This window comes from Glossina fuscipes, unplaced genomic scaffold, assembly GCF_014805625.2.
Source record: "Glossina fuscipes isolate IAEA_lab_2018 unplaced genomic scaffold, Yale_Gfus_2 27, whole genome shotgun sequence".
Taxonomy (NCBI): Eukaryota; Metazoa; Arthropoda; class Insecta; order Diptera; family Glossinidae; genus Glossina; species Glossina fuscipes.
In genome coordinates, this window is record NW_023998422.1 from 281,869 (window position 1) to 305,719 (window position 23,851).

At 33.8% G+C, this 23,851-nt stretch overlaps 3 protein-coding genes and 1 long non-coding RNA gene across 6 annotated transcripts; 3 read left to right on the top strand and 1 right to left on the bottom strand.

Moving 5' to 3' along the window:
* Positions 1-490: 490 nt before the first annotated feature.
* LOC119635988 lies at positions 491-3,451 on the top strand. The gene is made up of 3 exons (XR_005247113.1): positions 491-963; positions 2,094-2,320; positions 2,379-3,451. It is a non-coding gene; the product is annotated as an uncharacterized LOC119635988 (long non-coding RNA).
* A 1,718-nt stretch (positions 3,452-5,169) lies between these two features.
* On the top strand, positions 5,170-7,760 carry LOC119635910 (transmembrane protein 186). Of its 2 annotated transcripts, XM_038030942.1 has the most exons (5): positions 5,170-5,222; positions 5,280-5,591; positions 5,671-5,861; positions 5,928-6,216; positions 7,365-7,760. In XM_038030942.1, exons 4-5 carry the CDS (start codon positions 5,928-5,930, stop codon positions 7,688-7,690), a joined length of 615 nt encoding a protein of 204 aa, XP_037886870.1. In that variant the 5' UTR covers positions 5,170-5,222; positions 5,280-5,591; positions 5,671-5,861; the 3' UTR covers positions 7,691-7,760. The 2 variants fall into 2 exon arrangements, with proteins under 2 accessions (XP_037886870.1, XP_037886871.1); XM_038030943.1 differs by lacking the exons at positions 5,170-5,222; positions 5,280-5,591 and having other exon boundaries at positions 5,610-5,861.
* A 247-nt stretch (positions 7,761-8,007) lies between these two features.
* Positions 8,008-12,035, top strand: LOC119635707 (aquaporin-11). 2 transcript variants are annotated; one of them, XM_038030674.1, is made up of 5 exons: positions 8,008-8,178; positions 10,298-10,492; positions 11,002-11,276; positions 11,343-11,481; positions 11,607-12,035. In XM_038030674.1, exons 2-5 carry the CDS (start codon positions 10,312-10,314, stop codon positions 11,807-11,809), a joined length of 798 nt encoding a protein of 265 aa, XP_037886602.1. In that variant the 5' UTR covers positions 8,008-8,178; positions 10,298-10,311; the 3' UTR covers positions 11,810-12,035. The 2 variants fall into 2 exon arrangements, with proteins under 2 accessions (XP_037886602.1, XP_037886604.1); XM_038030676.1 differs by having other exon boundaries at positions 10,301-10,492.
* A 2,028-nt stretch (positions 12,036-14,063) lies between these two features.
* LOC119635742 lies at positions 14,064-23,555 on the bottom strand. The gene is made up of 5 exons (XM_038030736.1): positions 23,402-23,555; positions 23,157-23,347; positions 22,569-23,087; positions 18,373-22,259; positions 14,064-16,390 (listed from the first exon to the last, which is right to left on the bottom strand). Exons 1-5 carry the CDS (start codon positions 23,456-23,458, stop codon positions 14,490-14,492), a joined length of 6,555 nt encoding a protein of 2,184 aa, XP_037886664.1. The 5' UTR covers positions 23,459-23,555; the 3' UTR covers positions 14,064-14,489.
* Positions 23,556-23,851: the final 296 nt, after the last annotated feature.

Consider the following 23,851-nt stretch of genomic DNA (forward strand, 5'->3'; position numbering starts at 1 on the left):
CTAGGCCTCAACCCCACTAACGAACAAAAATCCATTATTACAAATATAGCAAATTAAAAACAATATAAGAACAGTCTTTTTTTTGTCAACAAGCTGCCTAATTATAAATAATAATCCACCAGTCATTTTTAGGGGCAGGATAAGTCTCATTATATTTTGAACATCATTTTATAATTATGTTAATGCTTATCTAGTATATAAAAGACACTTCCTCAATTGTGTTTTGTTCATTTGAACCCTAAGGTCATTTATCAAATCTCAGCAAATCCTTCATCATTTTTTATTCTTCTAAACTGGTCCGTTATCTACAAACGCCGTTTTTCAATATAAAAAAGCTAATTTGTTCTATTGCAAATGCGTTGCCACTTCTAAGATCGTAAAAATTTAACATAAAAAACGGTATAACGCATTTGTAGCTTAACAACACTAATGAAAAGGAACAAAAACAAGAAGCGTAACTTAACGGCAATTTTCATTGTTATTGTTCATTTTCGCGATCTCCATTTATAAGCTTTGATATCCTCGAAAAGACTGCGCAAAAAATGTTATTTTCTTAGAAACAAGAGCAAAAAATCCGTCATATTCATGTGAAATTATTTAAAATGTCGTTTGCGATAAAAACTAATGGGGTTACTGAAACAGAAACATGGTGTAGGCGCAATGTCCAGTTATGATGGTGATGATATGCAGAAATTAGATGAGCCCGAAAAAACAGAGACGTTCGAAGAAAGTTCTAGATCGCCTCTCGGCATGAACTTAACTAAAGATAAGGAAGTTAGGATGACAACGCCACATCCGTCGCCGCCAACACCTGCGGAAAAAAAGCCCCAATCACCTGTAGCGAGGAATGATATCATTGCATTTGGAAATTAAATTAGAAACCGTGGTTTCTGGAAGCCCTCTTAACAACTTACAACGATTTGAAAGCTTTTCAAGAACGGAGACAACGCATCGAACAGTCAGGTTAGTATTAACTTCTTTGATCATAAGTATATCTCGTCGTACCTATCGCCAATCGTTGATTTGTCTATAAAGTTTCTCTTGTTTCAGCTTTTTCTTGTTATACTAATTATCCATCTGGTTTTATTTTTTTGTTGCTTGTCAAATGTTTTTGGGAAAAAACGTTTAAAAAGTAGTGAAAATTAACTATTTTTACAATATAATCTTTAAGGTCCCAAATTGGAATTGACAATATTTAAATATATAGTGAAATCAATTGATATTTTAGCGGTATGGGTGCATTGTTTGTTAAAATATCTTTGAAATCAGTTGTATATTTCAAACCTGTAATGTTTTCCCGATATGTTCACAGAGCATGGCCGATTTTTCCTGTTTTGCGCAAGTAGAAAACTAATTATTTGTTTGAATTTGATTAAATTTTTTTAAATATTCTTGGCTATGAGATGAATAGAAAATGCGTATTACGGGATATTTGTAGCAGCCAAGTGGCATAAATTGGTTTCATAAATTAATTTATAAATTCGCACCGTTTAAGCATAAGTTAATGTGAAACTTTTAATCACGGTATTACATATCATAACACCGTTAATAGAGAACGACTTAGCTGCATCCATTGACTAATTTTCATTATGATCTATGGATTTCATTCACCATTAAAAGTTACTGTTTTTATATACTCTACATCACTTGCGATACAATTAAACGATTTTATATAGATCCACCTTCTATTATACCGATCTAAGCTTGTCTGTCTGCCTGTTGTCGTTCTCTCATGTTCAACCTACAGGCAACGACATTTGAGTCAATTTGATAAAACTTGGTACACTAATAAGTTTTGAAGATGGTTTACATAGAGCAATTGGCACAATTGAGTTTGATATTGAAGGGGAATGCGCTACAACATGTGAAAATGGTCACCACACGTTCAAAATAGTACACATCCCAAAAGCCGAATCGCGTTATCAATCGTATTATAATAATAGTTCACGTTTTTTGCCATTTTTTTGCGACATAAAACGTAACGCCTCCTGATTGCGTACAGAAAGACAATTCATCAGCCTCGATTAGTGACTTTTTCAAGAATACAATGAAAACAAAACCCAAATCTGATCTGTAATATTTATGCCACTTAGACACTCAGGATATGTACAAGCAAACTCCTTCTCGCAATGGCGGAAATAACGCAAATTTGCTGTTTAGATAATCTTATCAACAAAAACCATTTAATATGCAGTCATCAACGGCGATTCATGATACATACAGCAAACACAGAAAGTTGTCCTCTTCGCTACATTGCAACTGAAAGGAATTTTGAGTCATTCAGAAGCCCAAATGCTGCTGATCAGTTTCAGATCAAAAGGTAAGCTAGGTGTGTAAGAATGTATCGATGAATAAGCAAATAAATGTTTTTAATTTAGGTGAAATTTCTAAACATAACTAGTTTGAGTCATCGCGATCGTGAAGACATTATGTGGAACTTACAACTTACTTGCCCAACAGCAACAGCAACAAATTCTGCAAACCTTAGCTGCTCAACAAACAACAGCATACACAATATTCAACGCACACCTTATAATCGGAATCGGCGGACATCGCTTAGAGTCTTTGGAAAATATTTTCTATGATTCTAACGATTTAGTGGATTATCCCCACAGCAATTCCAAGAAAATAGTGCTAGTACAGGAAGTAGTTTACATATAATATTATCGCTACACGCGAAATAAACTTAGAAATCATATTCTTAAATGTTTCTTAAGTTTAAATCTTTATTCGCATAAAATAAATTCATATTGACAAAAAGTCAATTTTCAAGAATGTAATTTTCAAACTGTGTATCACGTAGAACCATGGGTACGATCAAATATTTCTTGTAGATATGATATTTTAGCAACTTTCAATTTAATATGAACTTAATTATATTCACTTCTCTTAAAAACAGAATCAACTCCATTTTAGATTTAGGAATGTTTATCAATCGTATTTTCAAGTGATTTATCCTGCAATTTTTGGTTCATGTATCTAATTCTTTTATTATGTTTAATAATATATATATACGGACTTTTCTATAAAACATTAAAAATTAGGCGTTGTTGCCCTATAAAGAGTTACATTTCGTAGGAATGGTTATAATTAGTTTAGTTGAATTTCTCGGCCTACTCTTACTGGACGATTTTTATCGAAAAATTCTGAAAACTGCAATTTTATTGCTTTCTAGCAACTGGGGAGTGATCATAAAAGAAGTTGGATCCAATCTATTTTCAATAGGATTCTTCCTTACAGCCGACTTGTCAAAATATCTCAGAACTTTTTCAATTATTACTCTGACACTTTCTTGATTTAAAATAGAGACAGCAATTTACTACTAACTAAAATCAATTTCGTAACTTTTGAATAAAAATTGCAGCTAAATATTTCGCTGCATGAACTTAATTCTGCAATCTGTGCCATAAGTGGTGTAGGGTACAAGCAGAAGAAAAATGGCACAAATGGAAAAAATGAAGTGAAAGTTTAACAAAAAAGAAGCTAATACCAAAACCAAAACAAAACATATAAGTGAGTTATCGAGTCCAAGAACAAGTTTTAAATATAGAGAAAAGAATGCAAGCTTATATATATTCATTCTACTTGTGTCATTCAAAAATAAGCCCAAATTTCTTACCTGAGCTCTGTTGAGTGGAAGGCTTTGACTAGTACTTCAAACTTTTTTTTTTTTTTAATAATTACTAGGTTTTTTTCCAAATGGTGGTTTTTTCTCAGTCGATTCTTTCAAATTCGTCCGCACAGAAAATGTACATTAAAGATTACTAGCTTTTTCCAATTGCTGTTTTTTTTTACCAAGAAAATATGCATTTAATGCAAGCCTTACAAGAATCTCTTTAGAACCTCAAACTACTAATTAGGATGTTATTTTTTTTCAGAGTTAATCTCAATTGGATTTTCTTCTTTTCTGGTTTAATCTCACTTGGATTTTTTTTGAATCGTCTAATTTTTCCACGCACAGAATAGTATTTAAGGATTTGCATTATCTTATTTTTTGCACACACAGAGTTCTGTTTAAGGTGTTTAAATTGTATAATTTTTATAAGAATAATTTTTCGCATGCATATGATCATTTTTTTATAAACGAATAATATTTTTTTTTTTTTTTTTGGTATGTTGAATGGAGATGGACTAAGCCAATAGATTTGTGGCTTATATGTCCTAAACGAATAATAAAATTTAAAATATAACCGAAATGCGTGCAAAAAAATGGAATAAAGTAATTCATACAATATATTGATAACTTAAATTGTTAAAAATTATTTTTTTAATACAAAAGAGTAATGACTCCTTTTTTTTTACAGTGCTGAAAACAGCGTTAAAATCTTACAAGAATCCATATTTATTATTATTATTATAATTTTAGACTAATTCCTAGACTAAAAAAAGAAATTGAGCACTAGCAACAAAGGCTATCGGCTCTAATTTAAATAAATATACATTAGATAATGAGCTTAGTAGTATTAATAAAGTAATATATTGAATTGATATTTTTTTCTGAAGCTGATTGTAGAATGTCCAAAGGGTTAATCGTTCCAAATGTAATACTTCTAGCCAAGCAAAACTTAAGGCACTCGCAAAGAATGTGTTTTATAGTGCGAGTTTGTCCACAACAGCAGATTGGGGAAGAAGACTTCTTCAGGATCCATTGGTGAGTTGCAATTGCATGACCAAGGCGGATTCTCGAAAATTTTTAAATCTTGGTTTTCTTAACATTTGTTGGATATAAACGTGGAGTTAATTGAGGGTTAATGGAAGAGTATACTTGATGATAGTGTTATAAATTTTCTTCTGTAATTTTCTCTTTCACTTTTCTTCCAATGTATCTTTGAAGATCCAACTTTTCCATGACATCATCCATAATTAGAGGATCAGAGGCAGCATCCTTTGCCGCTCGATCAGCCTGCTTATTGACTTGGTACCCATAACATTTTAATTTTTCCGTCGGGTGTAGTAATTATATTCCTTAATTTGTTGATGGTGCTCCATCTCGAAGTCGAAGGGTTCCGAATAGCTTGTAATACAGACAAACTGTCGGTAACAATGACGATTTTGAGTTTGTTTTTATGGGCGAGGTTCGCAGCGTGAAGGCTAGCTGTGGCTTCGGTTGTGAAAGTTGAAGTACTTTTGTGAAATATGTGGTTGAGAAGAGCCCGTCCTGTAGCATCTACCACGGCACAAGCAGGAGGCAGACCAGAAGATTTACATATCCCAGGGTGTTAGTGAGTGTTGGAACATTTTTGAAAAATACATGTATTTCATATCTCTTGTTATTTTAGCAAACTCCCAATCGATTCCTGCAGTCTTTGGAACTTTTTTCCGATGCAGTCATACAATATGAAGACTAGGTATTATTGGCATTTGGTCTTAAGCTGATACCAATCGACGACTTGACGCAAAATGTCTAATGTTCTAATGTCCAACATATCTACCAAATATATTAAAATATTTTTTTTTTTTACTGAGAAACTTGGCAGCCCTATGTTGTTCTCATCTGTTATACTTTGTATCATATGTTCGTTGCGTTTATCAACTGTTTTCGGTCTTTTGTTTTGATTTTCTAAATTTGTATTGTACGCAATTTTCGCCTGGTAATTATTGCATTGCCTTTCTCGTTGCGTTGTAAATGAACACAAATTTTTTTTCTTTTTCTCTTGCAAACTGTTGCAGAAAGTGACAGTCAAACGTATAAATTCGATTGTTCTTCCCCGCGTAACCGACAGAAGAGAGCACCACAGTAAATGCTGCAGTTTAATGCAATCGATTGGGTCATTTTGGCTTGTACATAACCCTGGAAATTATATAAAGCTTGTAGCCGGCATTTTAAAGACCAAGTTCTTCTAATATCCAAGAAAAGAAATGTGTAATCAACTAAGAGTTCTTACAAAAGTTTAACAGTAATGAACCTGGAAATTTCTATTTTTTAGATGTTTTCGCTCTTGTGTAAGCGGTGCTTCAGAAATTGCTCAGGCAACAAAGTTATAATTGGAGCAAAATTTCTTAATATTCCTCAAGGCAATTTTTACTTTTCGACCAAAGTTGGCAATCAACCGGTTACCGTAGATGAAAACCAATGGGAAACTATTTATCATCTGCCTTTGATACGTTTGGCTTCAGCATATAATCGGGTTAAAAAACCGTACGGCTTGTTTACTGCCCTCGCAATTCCGGCGGCATATGGTTTGGAACATGCTTCGCAATTACCGCCAAGCGCTGGTAAGCATCTGATGGATTTTGCCATCCTCAAGGTCATGCTGTATAGAGATTGAAGAGCAAAGAGGTCAAGCAACTGCCTTGTGGAATACCGCTATATAGATCTGTCTATAGTCAGGTTTGGTTAAAATATTTAGTGTCCACAGATGTAATTGAAGAGATATTAAAAAGTTTAAGAGAATTTTACCAAATTTCGTGTCAAGTTCACGCAATATAAACTTTGCTGATGTTCTCACAAAGCTTGATAAGCACTTTACCAGCTTTCCTTAGACTCGCCAAGAGGAAAAATAGTTGGTGCATACGTTCGTAGATTTGTGTGTATGATGCGCATAAGAACGAGCTGGAATAATATTCCCATTTTTCAAGAAATCGCTTAGCCTTAACAATGAGATTAATAACCTTTGTGAACATAGAAACTTGCGAGATGGTTCCAAAGTTGCTGAATTGATTTAAGTGTTTACCTACTTTAGGAAGGGGAATTTCTTTAATGCATCGCAAATCTAAGGGTATAAAATTATTAGACCAGTAATTATTAATTGCATGCAGCAATATAGATAAGCTTCATCCAGAGAGTGCTGTGATCATGTAATACTCCGTTCAACCTGCACGGGTAGTTTTCGTCCTGGACTGTAAAACATACATTCATTCGCGTAAGGCGAGAGGGATGTGATGTGGAGACTAGGGGAACTGAAGGTATTATAATCCGAATGACATTTAGAATGCAACTCTTGAGCACACCCAAGTATCTTAGATTATTATGGTCATTCCATATAATACAACCATTTAATTTAATCTTGACCACAATGTCAATGGCCGTTGATAAAATTCCAGAGAAAACACGTGTTGCCATTGCCACATGTCTCTTCAATCATTCATTTCATCTTCATTTATATACATATCTCTCCCTTCCTTTGCGTAAGTGTTTCTTTTTAATCCTTCAATGCAATTTGTTGCCAATTTTATTTTACTTGTAATTATTTATATTTAAATTTTTTTTAAAAATGAACTGAAACTGGCATGTAGACAATTGGCGCCAATATGCATTTAAGGGTTAACGTTTTGCTTATAGGTCTGGCAACTCTAACTCGTTTTATCTTTGTTGCTACCTTTAACATTTTTTGCTTGTAACGGTTTTTCATCTACTTTTCTAGGCATGTTGGTGGCAATTGTTGGGGTGACTTCATGTTTGACATTAGCTCTTAGTAGTTTAGCATTCGAAAATCTCGTAGGATTTATTTATGTAAATGAATCCAACGACAAAGTGAAATTAGCTTTTATAAATTATTGGGGCGAACGAGATGATCGAATAATAAATATGAACGATTTAATACCTAGCTGGGAGCAAAAGAAACCAATCAAACTGGGTTTCTATCAACTTATACTTTTACATAGTGATCCAAAAGTGAAATATAAGCTATTGCATAGACACGGTGCCATTGAGAATTCGCAAGCGTTTGCAGCATTATTTGGGGAATAAAAGGCCAGAAAGGTATACCATAAAATTTATTTTATCAATAAGTTTGAAAATTACTTATGTAAAAATTAATTTAAAAAAAATTAAGAAAATTGTAAATGCAAATAAAAGTTTTCTAACAACAAGAATAAAAATTAATTAAAATGAAAAGATAAAAATTGATCGTTTTTACTCTTCTTTAATTGAATAAATCTCCGAGATGTTAAATAAGATAGGAGCATAAAAATTTTGAGTACAAAAAGTAATTTCTTGAATATTAAACATGCTACGGCCACCGAAGAGATGTGGGCAGCAATTAAGCACATAATTTCGCAGATTAGACTGAGAATAGTTGCACATTGAATATCTCGCAAAATTGTCGCCTACTAATTGGCATTTGTGCGCCCTCGGAAGCGCATTAAAAATTTACTAGACATTCAATCGTATAATAGAAAAATTATTTTATTTTTTTTTGCAAAAAAAAAATTATTGCACAACAGACACTATAAAAGGTATTATTATTGCAAAAAAAACAAAAAACAAAACAAAATAAGACTTTTTAAAAAGTTTTCAAAAAATTATGAAGGTTGCGTAAAATGAAATCTTCTCAACTACATATGTGAAAATATATCCTATTTTTAGCTGCTGAAAAATCTTCAGCAGAAGCCATTCAATTTGGAATAAAATAATTGCAAGAAAACCCAAAAATTTTGAACAAAAAAAAAAAAAAAAAAGAAAAGCAAACAAAAGTGAGCGGCAATATTTAAAGAGAGTATTTTGTTTACAAGGAATACTTTTTGCTGTTTCTCTAAAGGTTTTCTGCTTGAGATCACAAACAACAAATAAACAAATCTTTATTCATGCTGATCATGTAAAATGTGTCTCCTGATAAAAATAATGATAATTATTAGGATAATTGAAAATGAATGGATGCAATAAATCGGCTTTAATTTAATGATTAAATAAAAATATAAATAAATGATATTTAAGTTAAGTAAAGTCATTTACAATTTTCAATTTGACTTACAATAATCGCGTATATATTTAAAATAGGAAGACATACATAAATACATAAATATAAAACAAGCGAGAAATCACTTTAAATATATGTAACGCCTGAGATTCGCTAGAGTATTCAACACAAACTTGGGAACTATCTGGGAATATGCTTAAATTGTCGACTTTATTTTTACTTTGCTCAATGCTATTGCATTGCTCCGTAGCCCGATTACGGCTATTTTTAAACTTGACCTATGCGCCTTTTTTTACACAGCACATACTCGAAGTTTTCAATTTCTTTCCCTACTGCTGCTGCTGCTGCTGTTAACGATATGAAGACTATTTCGAATTACGAGTGTCACGTCGGTGTAAAGCGTAACGCATCACTCGGATACTTGGATATTGATTATAATAATAATTCTTGATCTTAAAAGAACATTATAGATGACTGACCTTTTCTTCACTTGCTCTTAAGTGAAACATTAAAAAACAATTGAAAATGAAATATTGAAAATACACAAAATGTAATGAACCATTAAGTTTATATGTAATATTCGTACATAAGTAACCATTTCAATGGGCAATCGCTCGAAAGGCCTTTTATATGTCCGCTCGAAGGGGCATTTAAACAGTTTCGTTATATTAAGTGTTTGCAAAGTGTTTTGATCATATTTTCACTTGAAAAAGGCGTTTATTGCGGAAAATTGGTACAATATATGCTAATCAACATAGTTAGCATTTTCCAGTTTCCCACATTTTACAATATTTCTGGCAACATGGGTGATATCATGTCGAGAGAACTTACATTGGTTTGATAGCAATTCAGCCACTGACGCATTTCCTCTTTTCTTCAACTTTACGGATCCGCATGCCAACCAAGTCATGCTCTATCGATCTGAGCAAATGGTAATCAGGAGACGGCATGTCTGGTAAGTACACTGGTTGCGGCCGAGCTTCCCATTCGAGCTGCAACACTTTATTCTGCACAACTTTTGCAACAAGTGACCCAGAGATGGCATTTTCAGTCAAACCGTTGAACCGAAAACCAACAATCCTGATATTATGGAGCCGCATTGCCATAAGACTCTGAACGTGTTTCGTAAGCTTCGGCACCAGATTTCTTCAAATAGACAATAAAAGTAATGAATTTGGAAGCAGAAGCATTTTGAACGCTTCGTGATTAGCGCCGCCGTACGCTAGATATTCGAATTCAATCGTTATGCACACTGGTATTTGCCATTTCTTTATCCCTTTTATCTGTAGAAGTCGCTGATCAAAACTTTTGCAAACAGCTAATAAAAGAATTCCTTATACCAAAGAACACATAGCGCCAGAAAAAAGTAAAAGGACTATAGTCCTGAAAACACAGATATGATCTATGCGAATCTTATAATGCAACCGCCGATGTCATTAATCGGTTGAAAGGTACATTAAAAATTTATTCGGCAAACGGGAGAACTTTTCTTAAGTACATATATAAGGGAAAATAGAGTGATTTGAATTTATCTCGTTCTTGTCAGCCCTTAGAGAAGTTTAATATAATTTTAAAACAATTATTTTTCTCTTGAAAAAAGATTTCTAAGGCAATTTTAGACACGAGTTTTTTTTTTTTTTGTAATTTCTCCAATGAAGTAGGTGCCCGCAATATGTCTATGACATCATTGGGTGTTAGTACCGGATTTATGGTGGGCTGTTGTGTTGCAGCTCAAATCGCCAGGCGTGTAACTAAAAAATTTTTCAAAAACGAAGAAGGCTTGGTACCGACTCTATTCTACGAAGCTATAGCGGCAGCAGAATTATGCGCCTGTTGTTTCGAATTGATTATAGGTAAGTAATAAATATTAAGCGACGTTGTGCTTTCATTTAGAAGCCCTCTAGTTAAGCTAAAGCAATAAGCAAGCCGTGCCCGTATAAAATGGGAAAAGTTGAACTGCTTCCCTTCAGAGTGTTCATATGCATACTTCTTTTAAATTATTGATGGAAATGTTAAACCCCCCCACTTCTTTTGTAAAGGTTTTTTTCATCTCTTTAGGTATTAGGTCAATTTCTGACCGCACTCTTACTCTTTTACTCACTTTTAGTCACATCAACACTTTTTTTGGTTTCAATACAACTTCCATAGAGTATTTATTATCAAAAAACCAACTGATTACAAATTTTTGTGGTTTCAATACAACTTCCATAGAGTATTGATATTGTTTCCAATAGAGAGTCCTTTGATTGAAATATTGACGCGAGTAACGTTGCATACTCGTTGTGAGGTGCTAAGCCCTTCGTCTTTTTCATCATTTTCCTTGTGGGGTCTCAAATTTTCTCATTTTCTTTCCTTTTTACAGTGGCTGATAACTTCGGTGTAGCTGCCTATGCTGTCTACCTATTCCTTTTGACTGTGTGGTGGGGAAAAGTTTGGGGCGACGCTTCGGCTTGTCCATATACGCACATGGAAGACATGTTAGAGGGTAAAACCTCATTGAAAGAAGTAGCTTTACGCACTTGGGCTGAATTAATGGGCGGATGCTGTGTTTATAGAATTGTCCAGGTGTTCTGGTGGTTTGAATTTGCCGAAACGCATCAAGGCCGTGCTTTCGAGGATTGTAATGCCGATTTACAGGTACATACAATATGCGAAACAATTTCATAGCCTTTCTTTTTAACTGAAGAACTGCAAAACTTTTAGGTGAATCCTTATTTGGGTGCAGCGATAGAAGGTTTTGCTACATTACTTTGTCGTTTGGCTAGTAAAACTTTGAATGAAAAAGGTCCAAAATTTTGCAGTATTATCGATTCATTTATTGGTACAAGTTTGGTGGTAGCAGGTAAGCCAAAAGCTGTTACTAATGTTTATGTTATACTAACACCTGTTATAAGCCTTTACCCGTAAGGAACACACCCAAAATGTTCTCAAATACAGTTTATGCGTTTAATTATGCTATGTTTTCAGCTTTCAATTTCTCCGGCGGCTATTTTAATCCCGTTTTGGCTACCGCTTTAAAGTGGGGCTGTCGCGGTCATACAAATATTGAACACATTATTGTCTATTGGATTGGCGCCTGTGTGGGAGCAGTAGTCTCAGTGCCACTCTTTAAATTACCTTATGTACGTAACATGTTATTGGGCAGCGAATATAAAGATAAGAAAGAATAAGGTTCATTGTGCTTATTCTAGTTTTTTTTTTTTTTTTTGTGTTTTTATATAATTTGAATATTTTTTTAAATTATTGTTCAATTTGTTTAATTACTTTTTACCTATACAAATGTTTATCGTTAATTAGATACCAAAAATGCTGAGAACAAATGAGTGATAATTAATGAGAATAAATTTAAATTATGATTGAAGAAATAAAATTACAATAAAATGTTCACTAAAAGAGGCACAGAGGTTTTACATAAATATAACGGGAAAAGTAATATATGTTAGAAGCTTTGTTATATTCATTGGCACAAGATCGAATTAAAATAATAGGTGATTTGTCTGATTGGACGAATAGGCAAGAGTCTCGATAGGCAACTCAATGGTCGCGGGCTCAAATCTCAAGTGCGGTAGAGTTTTTTACAAAGCCGAAACCACCAGATGCTAGTGCTTTAAGACTTTAGTCTTCTCTGGCTAAATTTATAATAACAATAGTAATAATCAAATAATATGCGTATAATTTTCCTTTGCGACAGTTTTCGCCCAGAAGAGCAATCATGTAAGCCACGACCATCGCCGTTATTTTTTTTATAAGGGAGTGATTATCGCCATGGGTCGCACCTTTACAAGCAAGCTTTGTGGTAACTGCTTATTTTATACTTAATATTAAGGCAAATTAATTCTCAGCGGCAGACTTTTTATTGCCGACACATTGAACGTAACTGAGTGGGCGCATTTGACGATAATCGACAGCAAATTTTCCAACATGACTATATTGTCCTGGCGAATATCGCCTATTTCATTGTTGCCTGTTTGCATGATAACTCCCCAGATGGCTTTAGTGATACGAAATGGTGGAGAATAATCACATCTCTGAAAGCTAACTTACGTTTTTGTTTTATGACCGGTGTTGCTTCACGTATATGATAGCATTAAGTATTGCTTGTTCGTTTCGTTTTCTTTGCCTCACTTACGCACAAGAGCCGTTAAATACGCTCTCTCATAGACGGTGTCGAGAATAAATTCCAAGACTAAAGTCTTAAAGCTCTAGCATCTAAGGCTTTCGGCTTTGTTAAAAACTCTACCCCACTTGAGATTTGAACACAGGACCATAGTCGAGACTCTTGCCTTCTCGACCACTCATGCGGATTGAATATTAAAGAGGGTTGATACAAAGAAATCAAGAAATACTTACATATCTTCTCTTACTTGGTGTTCATATGTATTTAAAAAAGTTGTATCTAGAGCGAAAAATTACTCAAGCAAATATCTTATAATAAGAAAACAGGCTAGAACGGCTCATCATTTTTAGTGGCAGTAATTAAACTTATGAAGCTCAAATTCTTTCTTTTTATAATATCTGCCACATATATCATATTTTGTTTGGTAGGTATATTTAGTCTCTCATATAATGGATTGTCTTTTTTGATAGCTACTAAGGAATTTCACTTCAATCTTTATTAGGCCTACTTATTATGTTGCTGCTTGTAATTAAAATTTGCATTTTAAGTAAATTTCTGCAATTCCCAGTCGCACAGTCCATCTTTGTTTCATGTTATTATATTATCAAAAAATATCATGGCTATATACTTCTATTATATAGTATTATTTGACTTTATTGATTAATTACAATGGTACCAATAAATTTATTAATCATATAAACTAAGAGCGATAGCGAGTTAAGCAAGACTTAACAATTCTTCTTATTCAACTAAAACAAGCGAACAGTCTAAGCCATAGGAAGAAAGCACAAGACGTTGTCAACGGTCTTGCACGGAGCTTTAATGCGTAGCATTGCAAAACATTCAAGTCCTGCAATATCATTTAAAGCACTGAAATAGTTATCGGAGCACACTTTGCTAGTGGGAGTGGCTTTTTTCATCCGTTAGATTAAATCCTCATTTTAATTCAAAATTTTCAATAGCAAATATTAAAAAGTGGCCATCGAAACATAAGTAATCAATGTGTATAATTTGTCAGGAGACAAATTATGATGTTTACAAACTAACGTGGATTCAACAATAAAAAGAGGCTTGTTTCCTTCTACGTTTAAAAATAAAGGGAATTTTATATTAGGTTCAAAGTTATATGGATATCCAATAACGGAGGATTAACTACTTATACTTCGAAGCAGAAGACAGAAACAAATTAATTATTGTAAAGTCAAATTAAATAATGAAAAGCGTGTAAAGTTCTCATTTATACGAATTGTAAGAGATTTCCGGAACTGCGAAACACACCTATAAACAAGATATTTTCTCTGCCCGTGTGCATTCCGATCCAAATCTCGCTCGGGTACTAAAAACTTAATTCAACCATACATACCATAATGCTTTTTTTTTTTTTGAGTTGATGAGTGGAGATGGACCTCTAGCATAAATGAAAAATTTTAAGGGCTTAACAGAATACAATCGTTAGTAGCTGACAGTCATACTGTCATACTGGCAAACAGTCACACTGTTTTGTATGGCTTTTAAATGTATTCTAAAGTAGAGTTACACTACAAAATCTTTCATGAAATTTTAATGGTAGCCATATGGTTTTTACAAACATTCAGACTTTTGTAAAGCTTTATTTCTTTTCATATAGGCTTTTCTCATATCGAAAAAATGTAGTATAATGTATTAAATGATGGTTTATTTAAGGAGCTACGTTAAATTCTAAATTTTGAAAACCTTTTTAAGCTTTACAGAATTTAAGCAGTTAAAACGTCGGTGACCGTTGGTTTCTTGCGTTTACGCTTACGCGATATAAATAAATTCACCACATTATTAGACACTTTCTCGAAGCGATATTCTGTAGAGCCTAAGGATAAACATTTCACACTATTTGCTGAAGAATTCAAACTTGATTGTGTTGTTTCTGCTGCGGACACATTCAGTGAAGCCCAATCGTTCTCTTGATTCTTAATCCCACTCTCTTTTTGTATCACTTCACTAGTGTTTATCTCCATCTTATTATCAATTTTGAAGTCATTGACATCCGTTTTATTATTAATCGTATAATCTTTTTCATACTGCGGTGATTGAAAGATTGCCGATAATTGAGTATCAATTTCTTTAAACTTCTCATCTTGTGATGTGTTAGCAGAATTCACGATTGGCACCACTTCTGTTGCCGTACTATCCACACTGTCTCCATTGAATATTGAATGGTTAAGTTGAGGTAAATTAAAACTTCCATTAGGCATTTGTATGCTCTCACCATCTAAATTAGTTTCGTTCTTATTTACTTGGGTTACTTTTAGTGTAGGGCAACTTTTCTGTTGAAATTTTGTTGTAAGACTACTACTGTTGCAGTGTTCGCTGACAGAGCCTTCAGATTTCGATGAATATCCCTCTTCGTCATCACTGTCTGAATCTAGTATCCGTCTTTTTGAGATCACACATTTGCGACGTTTATGACGCGCGACACCGACGGAAATTTGAGAATAATTATCTGACATGTCATCTATTTTATCATTAATTTTGTTCCTCTGTTCACTTATATCTTCACTTGAAGTGAACATTTTACTTGATGTGTTCAATTGTTCGGGCGTTTTTTCTTCACTGAATCTAGGTGTAACAGCTACACTTTCCTTTTGCTTGTCAATTGAAGATTTACCACAATTTGTTGATTCCTGTGGTACCTTTTCTTTCGGCTTTCTACCTACATCGGTATCTTTTTGTGTTTGCTTCCCCTCAATACAAAAGGTGCTTTCTAGTTTGCTGATACTCTGATCTACTTTGACCCTTTCGTTTAACGGTGTATTATTTTTTACAGGCTGACGAAGTAACTTAAGAGGTTTTACTATAGATTTTTGTGCAATTTCTGGAGACCTAGGCATTAGAATGTCCCAAGGTTTATGATTCAAAGACGCTTTGGTAATTTCCGCGCCTTTTTTACTTGATGATGAGGAAAAGATTTCCTTGGAATTAATCCGAATCTGCTCCGAATCGCGGTCGGAAGGCTCTGCAAAGTGTGTATTTTCCACGTTTTCAATTAGATTCAAATTGCTTATTTGCTCCGTCTTTTCGTCTTTCAATTGCGGATGTCTATCTTCGCCACTCTGCGATGCTTTCATGAACGCATAATCTAAAGAAGTTTCGTCAAAAGTTTCCTTATTTTTTAAAGCCCTGGTTTGTTTATCGGAGCCAAGACCGGACCGGACAACTTCGCTTCCAGCTAACGTGACATTTGATTTAGAGACATCCGTCTCTAGTTTTTTAGTTTCGGTAGCCTTGAACTCTCTCGGATTGTTTTCAACATTTTTTTTTATTTCTTGATCAGTCATTTCTAGACATTTATGATTTTTAATCGTCTCATTTGCCTTAATCTTAGGTGCACAAAAGGTCGAAAGATGCCCCTTTCTAGGTCCAACATAAATTCCAACGTCTTGTAAACTAAATAACTTTCTTTTGTTTGTTTTGACCGACTTGAGACTTTCGAATGATTTCTTCAACTTTGGTATTTTATATGATTTATTTTTAAGACAATTGGCCGTGAGAATCTTTTCCAAACACTTTACATCAGAGAATTTTGAGCAGTCCAAACCTGCAAAGTATGCCGTTGGCGTTTGAAATTTATTGACCTTGTCTGGAAAGGTGTTGTTGTTTGCTGGAAAATTATATTAAATTGTTATATTAATTGACTATCTTCCATTATATAGAATAAGTAAAAATGCTGTAGTCGAACAAGACCGTCCATTAAATACCCTGCATCACTTCGTCCTCTGTTTATTTTGATGATAGAATATTAAAAACTATGCTTTCAGTTAACTCCTATGTCAAATAAGATAATCAGTCAAGATTTACTGTAACATTTTTTTTTTTTTGGATCTTGAGTTTGACGTAGACTAATCTAATGAAAAATGTGGCGTATATGTCCAAATAATAGAATATGATGATTATTTGTACTTTTAAAGTTAAGAGGAAACTGAGGTCAGTATGTTAAGTGCATTAGTAAATTGTGAGGGTTTATATATGTAAGAATAATATTGCAAACTTTGGCTGATATAATGATAAATTGGAGATAAATTTAATTAAACATAAAGCTAAGGCCAATCAACTTTACTAATACAGCAAGTTAGCTCCCCAAGATGAGCATCATTTTTTGCTTCAAAGGGCCCAAAGAGGCCACGACGAGGCCACCATATGCTTTTCGTTTTTTGGTGTAAGATTTTTTTGTTGTAGGTTTTTCGTTTTTTGGTGTAGGATTTCAGGTTTTTGGTGTAGGATTTTTTCGTGCAGGTTTTTAGTTTTTTGGTGTAGGATTTTTTTAATTTTAATAATTTTTTTCATATTTCCTAAAATTACTTATATTCATAACCTAATAAAAAAATGAATTTTAAACAATGAAGCACGGACGATATGAACATTGTTATGGTTTTCTACATGTCTTCAAACTCCGTTTCTAATGATTTTACTTCTCGGGATCCACCACCCCTTTCCTCTCTCTTCACCCGATTATATCACAAAGCTGAAAGAGATACGGAGAATGGTATCGAACTTGCGACATCCTAAAGATGAGATGCTCAACGGATTCGCTAGTATTACAAGCCTTGCAAATATAACTATGGCATAGCACGGTAAGCAGTGTAAGCAGTATAAGAATTAAATAATATGAATAATTCAACTGCAAGATATTATGAATTATATATTTTTTTGCCATATGAAAAGTAACTTTATATAAAAAACCTTATACGGCGTAGACGACAAAGCATAAACGTGTAGGCGAAGTAAAATTTTATGTCGAATTATTACTATAGACCAAATATCATCACGAATAATTAGCAACTATTAAAACTAAGACGATTTTGCCATATGAAGGGATACTTTTCGTAGGAAAAGTTTTCTGGAAGAGGATTAAAAAAGTTAGGACATCTGATTCAAATTTTTTAGCTCAAATTAGAATGCCCAAACTCTATTAACAAGTTTCACATAACAACTTCTTGAAAATAAAGCATTACTTACATAGCGAGCGGCCGTAACAGGTGCTATCCAATCCATTCTCAATAATGTCCATTCTTGGACGAAAACACATTGATTGAGAATTAAAATGCGTCGACAAAATGCAAAGCAACTTTAAATAGGTCATTATAATAATAGGAGTATTACATACATCCATACAAATTTAATATATCCTACACATCGCACGTAATGCAGGCTACAATAATCATAGATATGATAATCAATAGACATTTTCTCGAAACAATTGTGGCTTCTGTGTACCAAATGACAATACTATTCGCCAATTTCCTTCAGCTTTGTTTAAAAGTTTGACTAGTCGGATTCGTTATAGCCTGTTTAAGATTTCGAATGCTATAAACGAGCTACAGATGCTAGCAGAAATGTGTTCATATGTTCATATGATCAAAAGTGTTCGAATATTCTCTATATTATGCTACAATTCAATGTGAAATCATTTGCTATGGGTCTGTTAATTTTCCAGAAATGTTTGCCCAAGCATCTAATTTCCCAAAGTGCATACAAATTTAGTCAGTAGTCATTATTACCTAAAAAACTGTTATTTTTTGGAAAGGCAAATGGAAACAAAACTTTGTTGTTTGTTTACATATGATCCGATGGACAAACATTTACCTTTTTCATCAGCACAAATCTCTTCCAATTTACTGACACCTGGTAATATTTCCTCCTTGTCACCATTTTCTAGAAATATATTTTTTATTTGAGAGACATTCAACGCAGGTGCTTTAGTAGATTGAATGATTGTAGGAGAGTCTGGAGAAATTTCCAAACTTTCTTGCGCACTATTTGTGGCATTCATGGCCAAACGTTCTGCTTCATTTTCGCAGGAGCTTCTTCTTGCAGCGTTCGTTTCATCTTCGATGCCTTTTTTCTCTTCCATTTCTTTTTCTGCCCTCAAGTTTTCCACACATGCTTGCTTTTGATCTTTTTTCTCCGTCTCACTTGAATTGAGGCACTTGGATGTGATGCTATTTTTCTCATATTTATCGAAGACTTTACTCTCTTGACTTTCAGCACCTTTCACATCAATTGCGTATAAAGGCAAAGAGTTTCGGTTTCGCCTTTTAATTCCCCAGCCATCTCTTGGCTTAAATTTGCTCTTAACGCTTCGGAACTTTTTGGTTCTTCTTGCTTGTACATTTCTAAAATAGAATTTTTTTTTGCCTAAGCGTTTAACTTGTTTATAATAACAGACAGCTTTAGTTATGGGTGCAAGACCAAGCAATGGCGGCTTCTTTAAAACAATTTCTTTGTCATTTTTTAAGTCTTTTATAGAGGAATTATCATCATCGTTGTTCCCATTACTCAAATCAGAGTTTGACAGATTTTCCAAACAAGTCAAAGAAGCCTTCTTTGGGCTTTTGATGAAAGGTTCCGAGATCTCTTTTCTCTCAGCTGATTCCTTATTAGTTCTGTCAGAATCGCTGCCATCCTCAATTTCAGTTATTTTTTGTTTGCTTGTCGCTATGGTCGAAAATGCAGATTTGTTTGTCATTTCCGTCGATTTCGTAGCATTTTCCAAGTTGTGTACATTGCACAGGACACTAGCAGCCGGCAGAATGTACTCTTTATGTTTTATAGAAGACTTGTGATTAATAGATCGAACAAGATCTAAAGAGTTGCTTGTTAACGTCGTAGTAGTAAGCGTTTCCTGGTTAGTTTTACTGAATACGTTATTAAAGTTGACAGAAGTTTCCATTGAATGATTTGTAATGCAAGGCAATTGCTGTACTACACATGAATTCTTCAAAGCGTTAGTAACAGATGTTTCGTGAGCATTATCAGTGATAAATTTATTCAATTTGTTCGAAACATCGGTTGAATTTGTGGAAGCGGTTGCCGATCTACTAGATGCTTCCGATGATGGTTTAGTAGGAGATGTTTCTTTAGCTGGTTGCGGATTGTTGGAAATATTACAGTATGGTGATTTAAGTAACGAAGCCACTACGATGTTTAGTTGTGTAGATTTCGAAGTAATGGTCGCATTTGAATTGCAAATGTGAAGAGATTTTGGAAAAACTGCCTCGTTATTACCATTATTTAATGCCTTCGGCACGACATTCAATTCGGGTAGTAATTTTATAACCTGAGCTACTTTATTTACGTTTTCTTCGTCAATTTCTTTTGTAATTAATCTTATCCTTCCTTTATCATCGTCAGCAGAATTAATATCGATGCCCGTTTCTTTTCGAATTTGCATGGCATTAAAAGCCATCTGCGTTTTATTTAGATTTTCCAATTGACTGCTTAAATCATTGCTAGGTAAACTATTGCCAAATTCTTCCACTTCTTTTACTGGTATCTCCAACTTTTTTGTTTCCTTTCTCAAAATAATTTCCTCTTTCTTACTGTATAGTACCTTATCACTGGACATAGCATAAGGAATGTTTGCTGATTCTTGAGACAATATGGGCTGGAGAGTGATACTAAAATCTTTATCAGCACCGCCTAAGTTCTCGTCAGTTATATGTAATTCATTTTTGTTACGATTTTGCTCTTCCGGAGCCTTTGGGACAGACTTCATATTTTGTTTATGGTCCCCAGATAGGGAACATACCTTAACTGATTTATTATTAACATCGGTGTTAGTAAAAGAACATATATTTCCTTTTAAATCTTCCACTTTTTCTATGTTACTTATTCTTTCTTTTTTTTCTAAAGAACATAACCTTAGTTTTTCTTGTCCAGCTTTTCGTTCTACTAATTCACAGTTATTTTCTATTTGTTGATCAGAATTCGGTGTCGCAGTTTCTCCAACAAGATTTTCGCCTTTCTCCTTTGAAACGCTTAACTTTAATTTCCCTTTTTCATCGTTCACAATGTTCGCGGCCGAAATCAGTTGCGATTTGTTTTCATTCTTGGGTGGTAGTAGGCAAATTTGTGCGCTATTACTTGCTTGACATAGTGCGCTATTTTTCTCCTTGGCTCCAACAAATAAATTGTTAGTGCAGAAAGATGTCATTATCGTACCAAGAGCGGCCGATCCACATTTTTCTTGTGAACTCTTAGTATCGTTCTCGACTGACGCAGGTAAGCAGATCGTCTCGGAGAAAATTGTTTGATTAATTATGTCTTCCGACTTCTTTCCTTGTCCAGATATTATTCGCTCTGCTTCGATTAGTGTTTGAGAATTTTCTTTCAAAGGTTCAACTTGACCTGATTGCCAACTTTCAGCCATGTGATTAGGATTTTGCAAGGAGATAACATCAGAAGAAACTTCTTGATCGACTAATACTTTTTCTTGCTGCACGTTTGTCGACGTTCGAGAATTTCCATTATTACACATATGGCCGCAGGACTCACTGACTTTTTTTAATATCGTTTCTCCGATTTCACATATTTTTGCATTGCTTGACCCATTGTCATACGTTTTCCCGTCTTCGTCTAGAGATACTTTTTCTTTTGTAGATAACTTCGAAGATTTTGCTTCAAATGACGATTTTTGACGATTAACATCTTCTTCGGACTTGTGAGAAGTCACACTCTCATTATGCTTTTCCAAATTTTTGCTGAGTAATTGTTCTTGTTCAGGTCTCTTTGATTGTTCCACTTCATTCATAATAAGACCATTTTCTTTCTGCTTTGAATTGATATTTTGGATTTTAGTAATGGCTGACGTCAAGGGTATTTCTTTATCACAAGTTTTCCGGCCGCTAAACGCTTTTTCCGCCGTTTTTCGACTTATTTTCAATATTTGAGAACTTTTATCATTATACAATTCCAAAAAGGTCGAATTCTCTCTTTTAAGATTAATTTCATTTTCATCTTGGTCATTTCCTTTGCTCGCTCTAATTTCATTTTGTCTTAGTAGATTTTCACTCGATGCGTTTGTTAATTCTTTACCTAACAGATTCTTTAGATGGGAATCTTTTAGATTTCCAATTTTTACATTTTCATCTCTTAAATCAATCTTTCGAACTTCTTCTGGCATTTTATGCTCTGTACTATATTCAAGTCCTTGCAATAGATTTCCAGATTTGTGGCATACTGTTGGTGAAGAGACCTTAGAATCTGAATCCGCAATTTTTGCAAAGATGTTCTCTTCTACTGATTGATTACTGATAACCGCATTAGTTGCAATTAAATCTAATCCAGGTATTTCAATTATCTCTTCTTCTTTTTCTCCTTTAAAACTTGCAGTGTTACGTTTAAAGTTAACAAAACCTGTATCAAATGACAATTCCCTACTGGTCGTGCTTGCATCCAAAATTTTCGGAAAGTTCTTGTCAAATCCAGCTATTTTTAAATAAGTAGTTTGCTCATTGACATCGATGTGATCGCCTGAAGAGATGGCAGAACTCGTAGTTAATGACTTTCCTGATTGATTATCACAATTTTCTTTAAATATCCTCTCGCCACTGATATCTTCACAAGATATGGAATTGAGCGAAGGTGACTCAATTAGTTCTCCGTCGGGTTCGAAACTTTGAAAATCATTCAGCTCAGAACGTTTTTCTTCTTTTTTAGTTTTCAGGTTTTGTTTGGGATCGTGTTGTTTTCTGTAAAAGAATGAGAATGAATTTGATATTATACTTCTTGGCAGTTCCCGTGCTACGTATACAGCATACTATATACTTCATCTTTTTTGAATTTTATTGTGTTTTAATAATAAATAATCGGTGCAGGTTGTACTGAAACCAAAAAAAAGTTTAATTTCGTTGTGTTTTTATAAGAAATAATCTTTCTTGCGTAAGAATTTGTAAAAAGTATACATTTTCGTGCCATCATTATACTAATGGGTAAGAGTTTCGAACTATTAAATATCAATTAGTTTACAATTTCTATTTTTTTTGAGTCAAAAAACTTACTTAATGCGTTCAGTTTGCTTGATAGACGATTCATGGATTTCAGAGCGGTAATTATAGTTTTTGCTATGCTCAGACTTATTTTGGCCACTTTTTTCTTTATGATCTTTTGAATTATTATCTGCATGGACGTATGACGTTTCTTTACTTTTCAGAGCTTTGTTATGACATTTCATTTGTTTTGATCCTTTTCTATTGTACTTAATTGAGTCAAATGAATGGGACCGTCTCTTTCTACGATTATACTTTTCGACTGAACGAGACCGTGAGCGGTGACGTTTATGACTACTTTTGCTTTGTTCCCGAGAATAAGAGCGTGACCTTGATCGTATTCTTTTACCATCTTTATTCTGATAAGTTTTCCCTTTTTTTTGCGGACTAACTTTTTTTTTAGATTCCACAAAGTCTGTGTTATCGTTTAAAGATATCTCTATCTTTTTCACTGCAATCTGTCCATCACTTTTGCTTTTACCGCTGTCTGATTGATGCTTCGAAATTCTGCGAAAACACAGATCATCTTTCCTACAAAGTTATTAATAATAGATTTGCGAATTGTTATAATACGTCTGCTTAAAAAGCAAGAGTACTTACTCAGTTCTTAAACGATCTATTTCACGGTTCTTGCGTTGAATTTCAGAACGAGCAGTGTCTAGTAGATTTTGAAAATTAATTTCTATTTTTTGTATTTTCTTTTTTAAAGCTTTGTTTTCATCCTCCAATTGTTTGACCGTCTTAAGAGATTTTTGGTATTTATTCTCCAAATCTTCCAACTCTTTAGATTTCTATAAAGAAAGTTTAAAATTTAATTGATGATTTTTATATTTTTTATTTTGCACCTTTTCCTCCTGCTGTTCGAATGCATCCAAGCCATAATAGAAATCGACCTCTTCCATTGCATTGCCTTTTTGAAAAGACTTCTAAAATGGAAACACTATGTTCCCTTTAAATGTGTTATTATCGTTATTAATTTAGTCAGAGAAATAGATTCAAAGGCTAACGCAGGCACTAGGATCTAATCTTATAAAAGCGTTTTCATATAAATATTCGCTGAAGGCATTAACACAGAAAAAGGGATGCCAAATCTCATTAAGAAAATTACAGATATGTTAACGCGTTTGCGCTATATTTGCATCCGAGAGGTTTTTCTGTAAAGCTTTGTAAACCAATATTTTGTTATATGCGTTTTGGGTGTTTAGAGTAAAAGCATGTGTATGTTGTTGCTGTAAACAGTTGTAAACATTTTGTTAATATAGCGAAATTCGGGATCGAAACTATATAAAATGTCT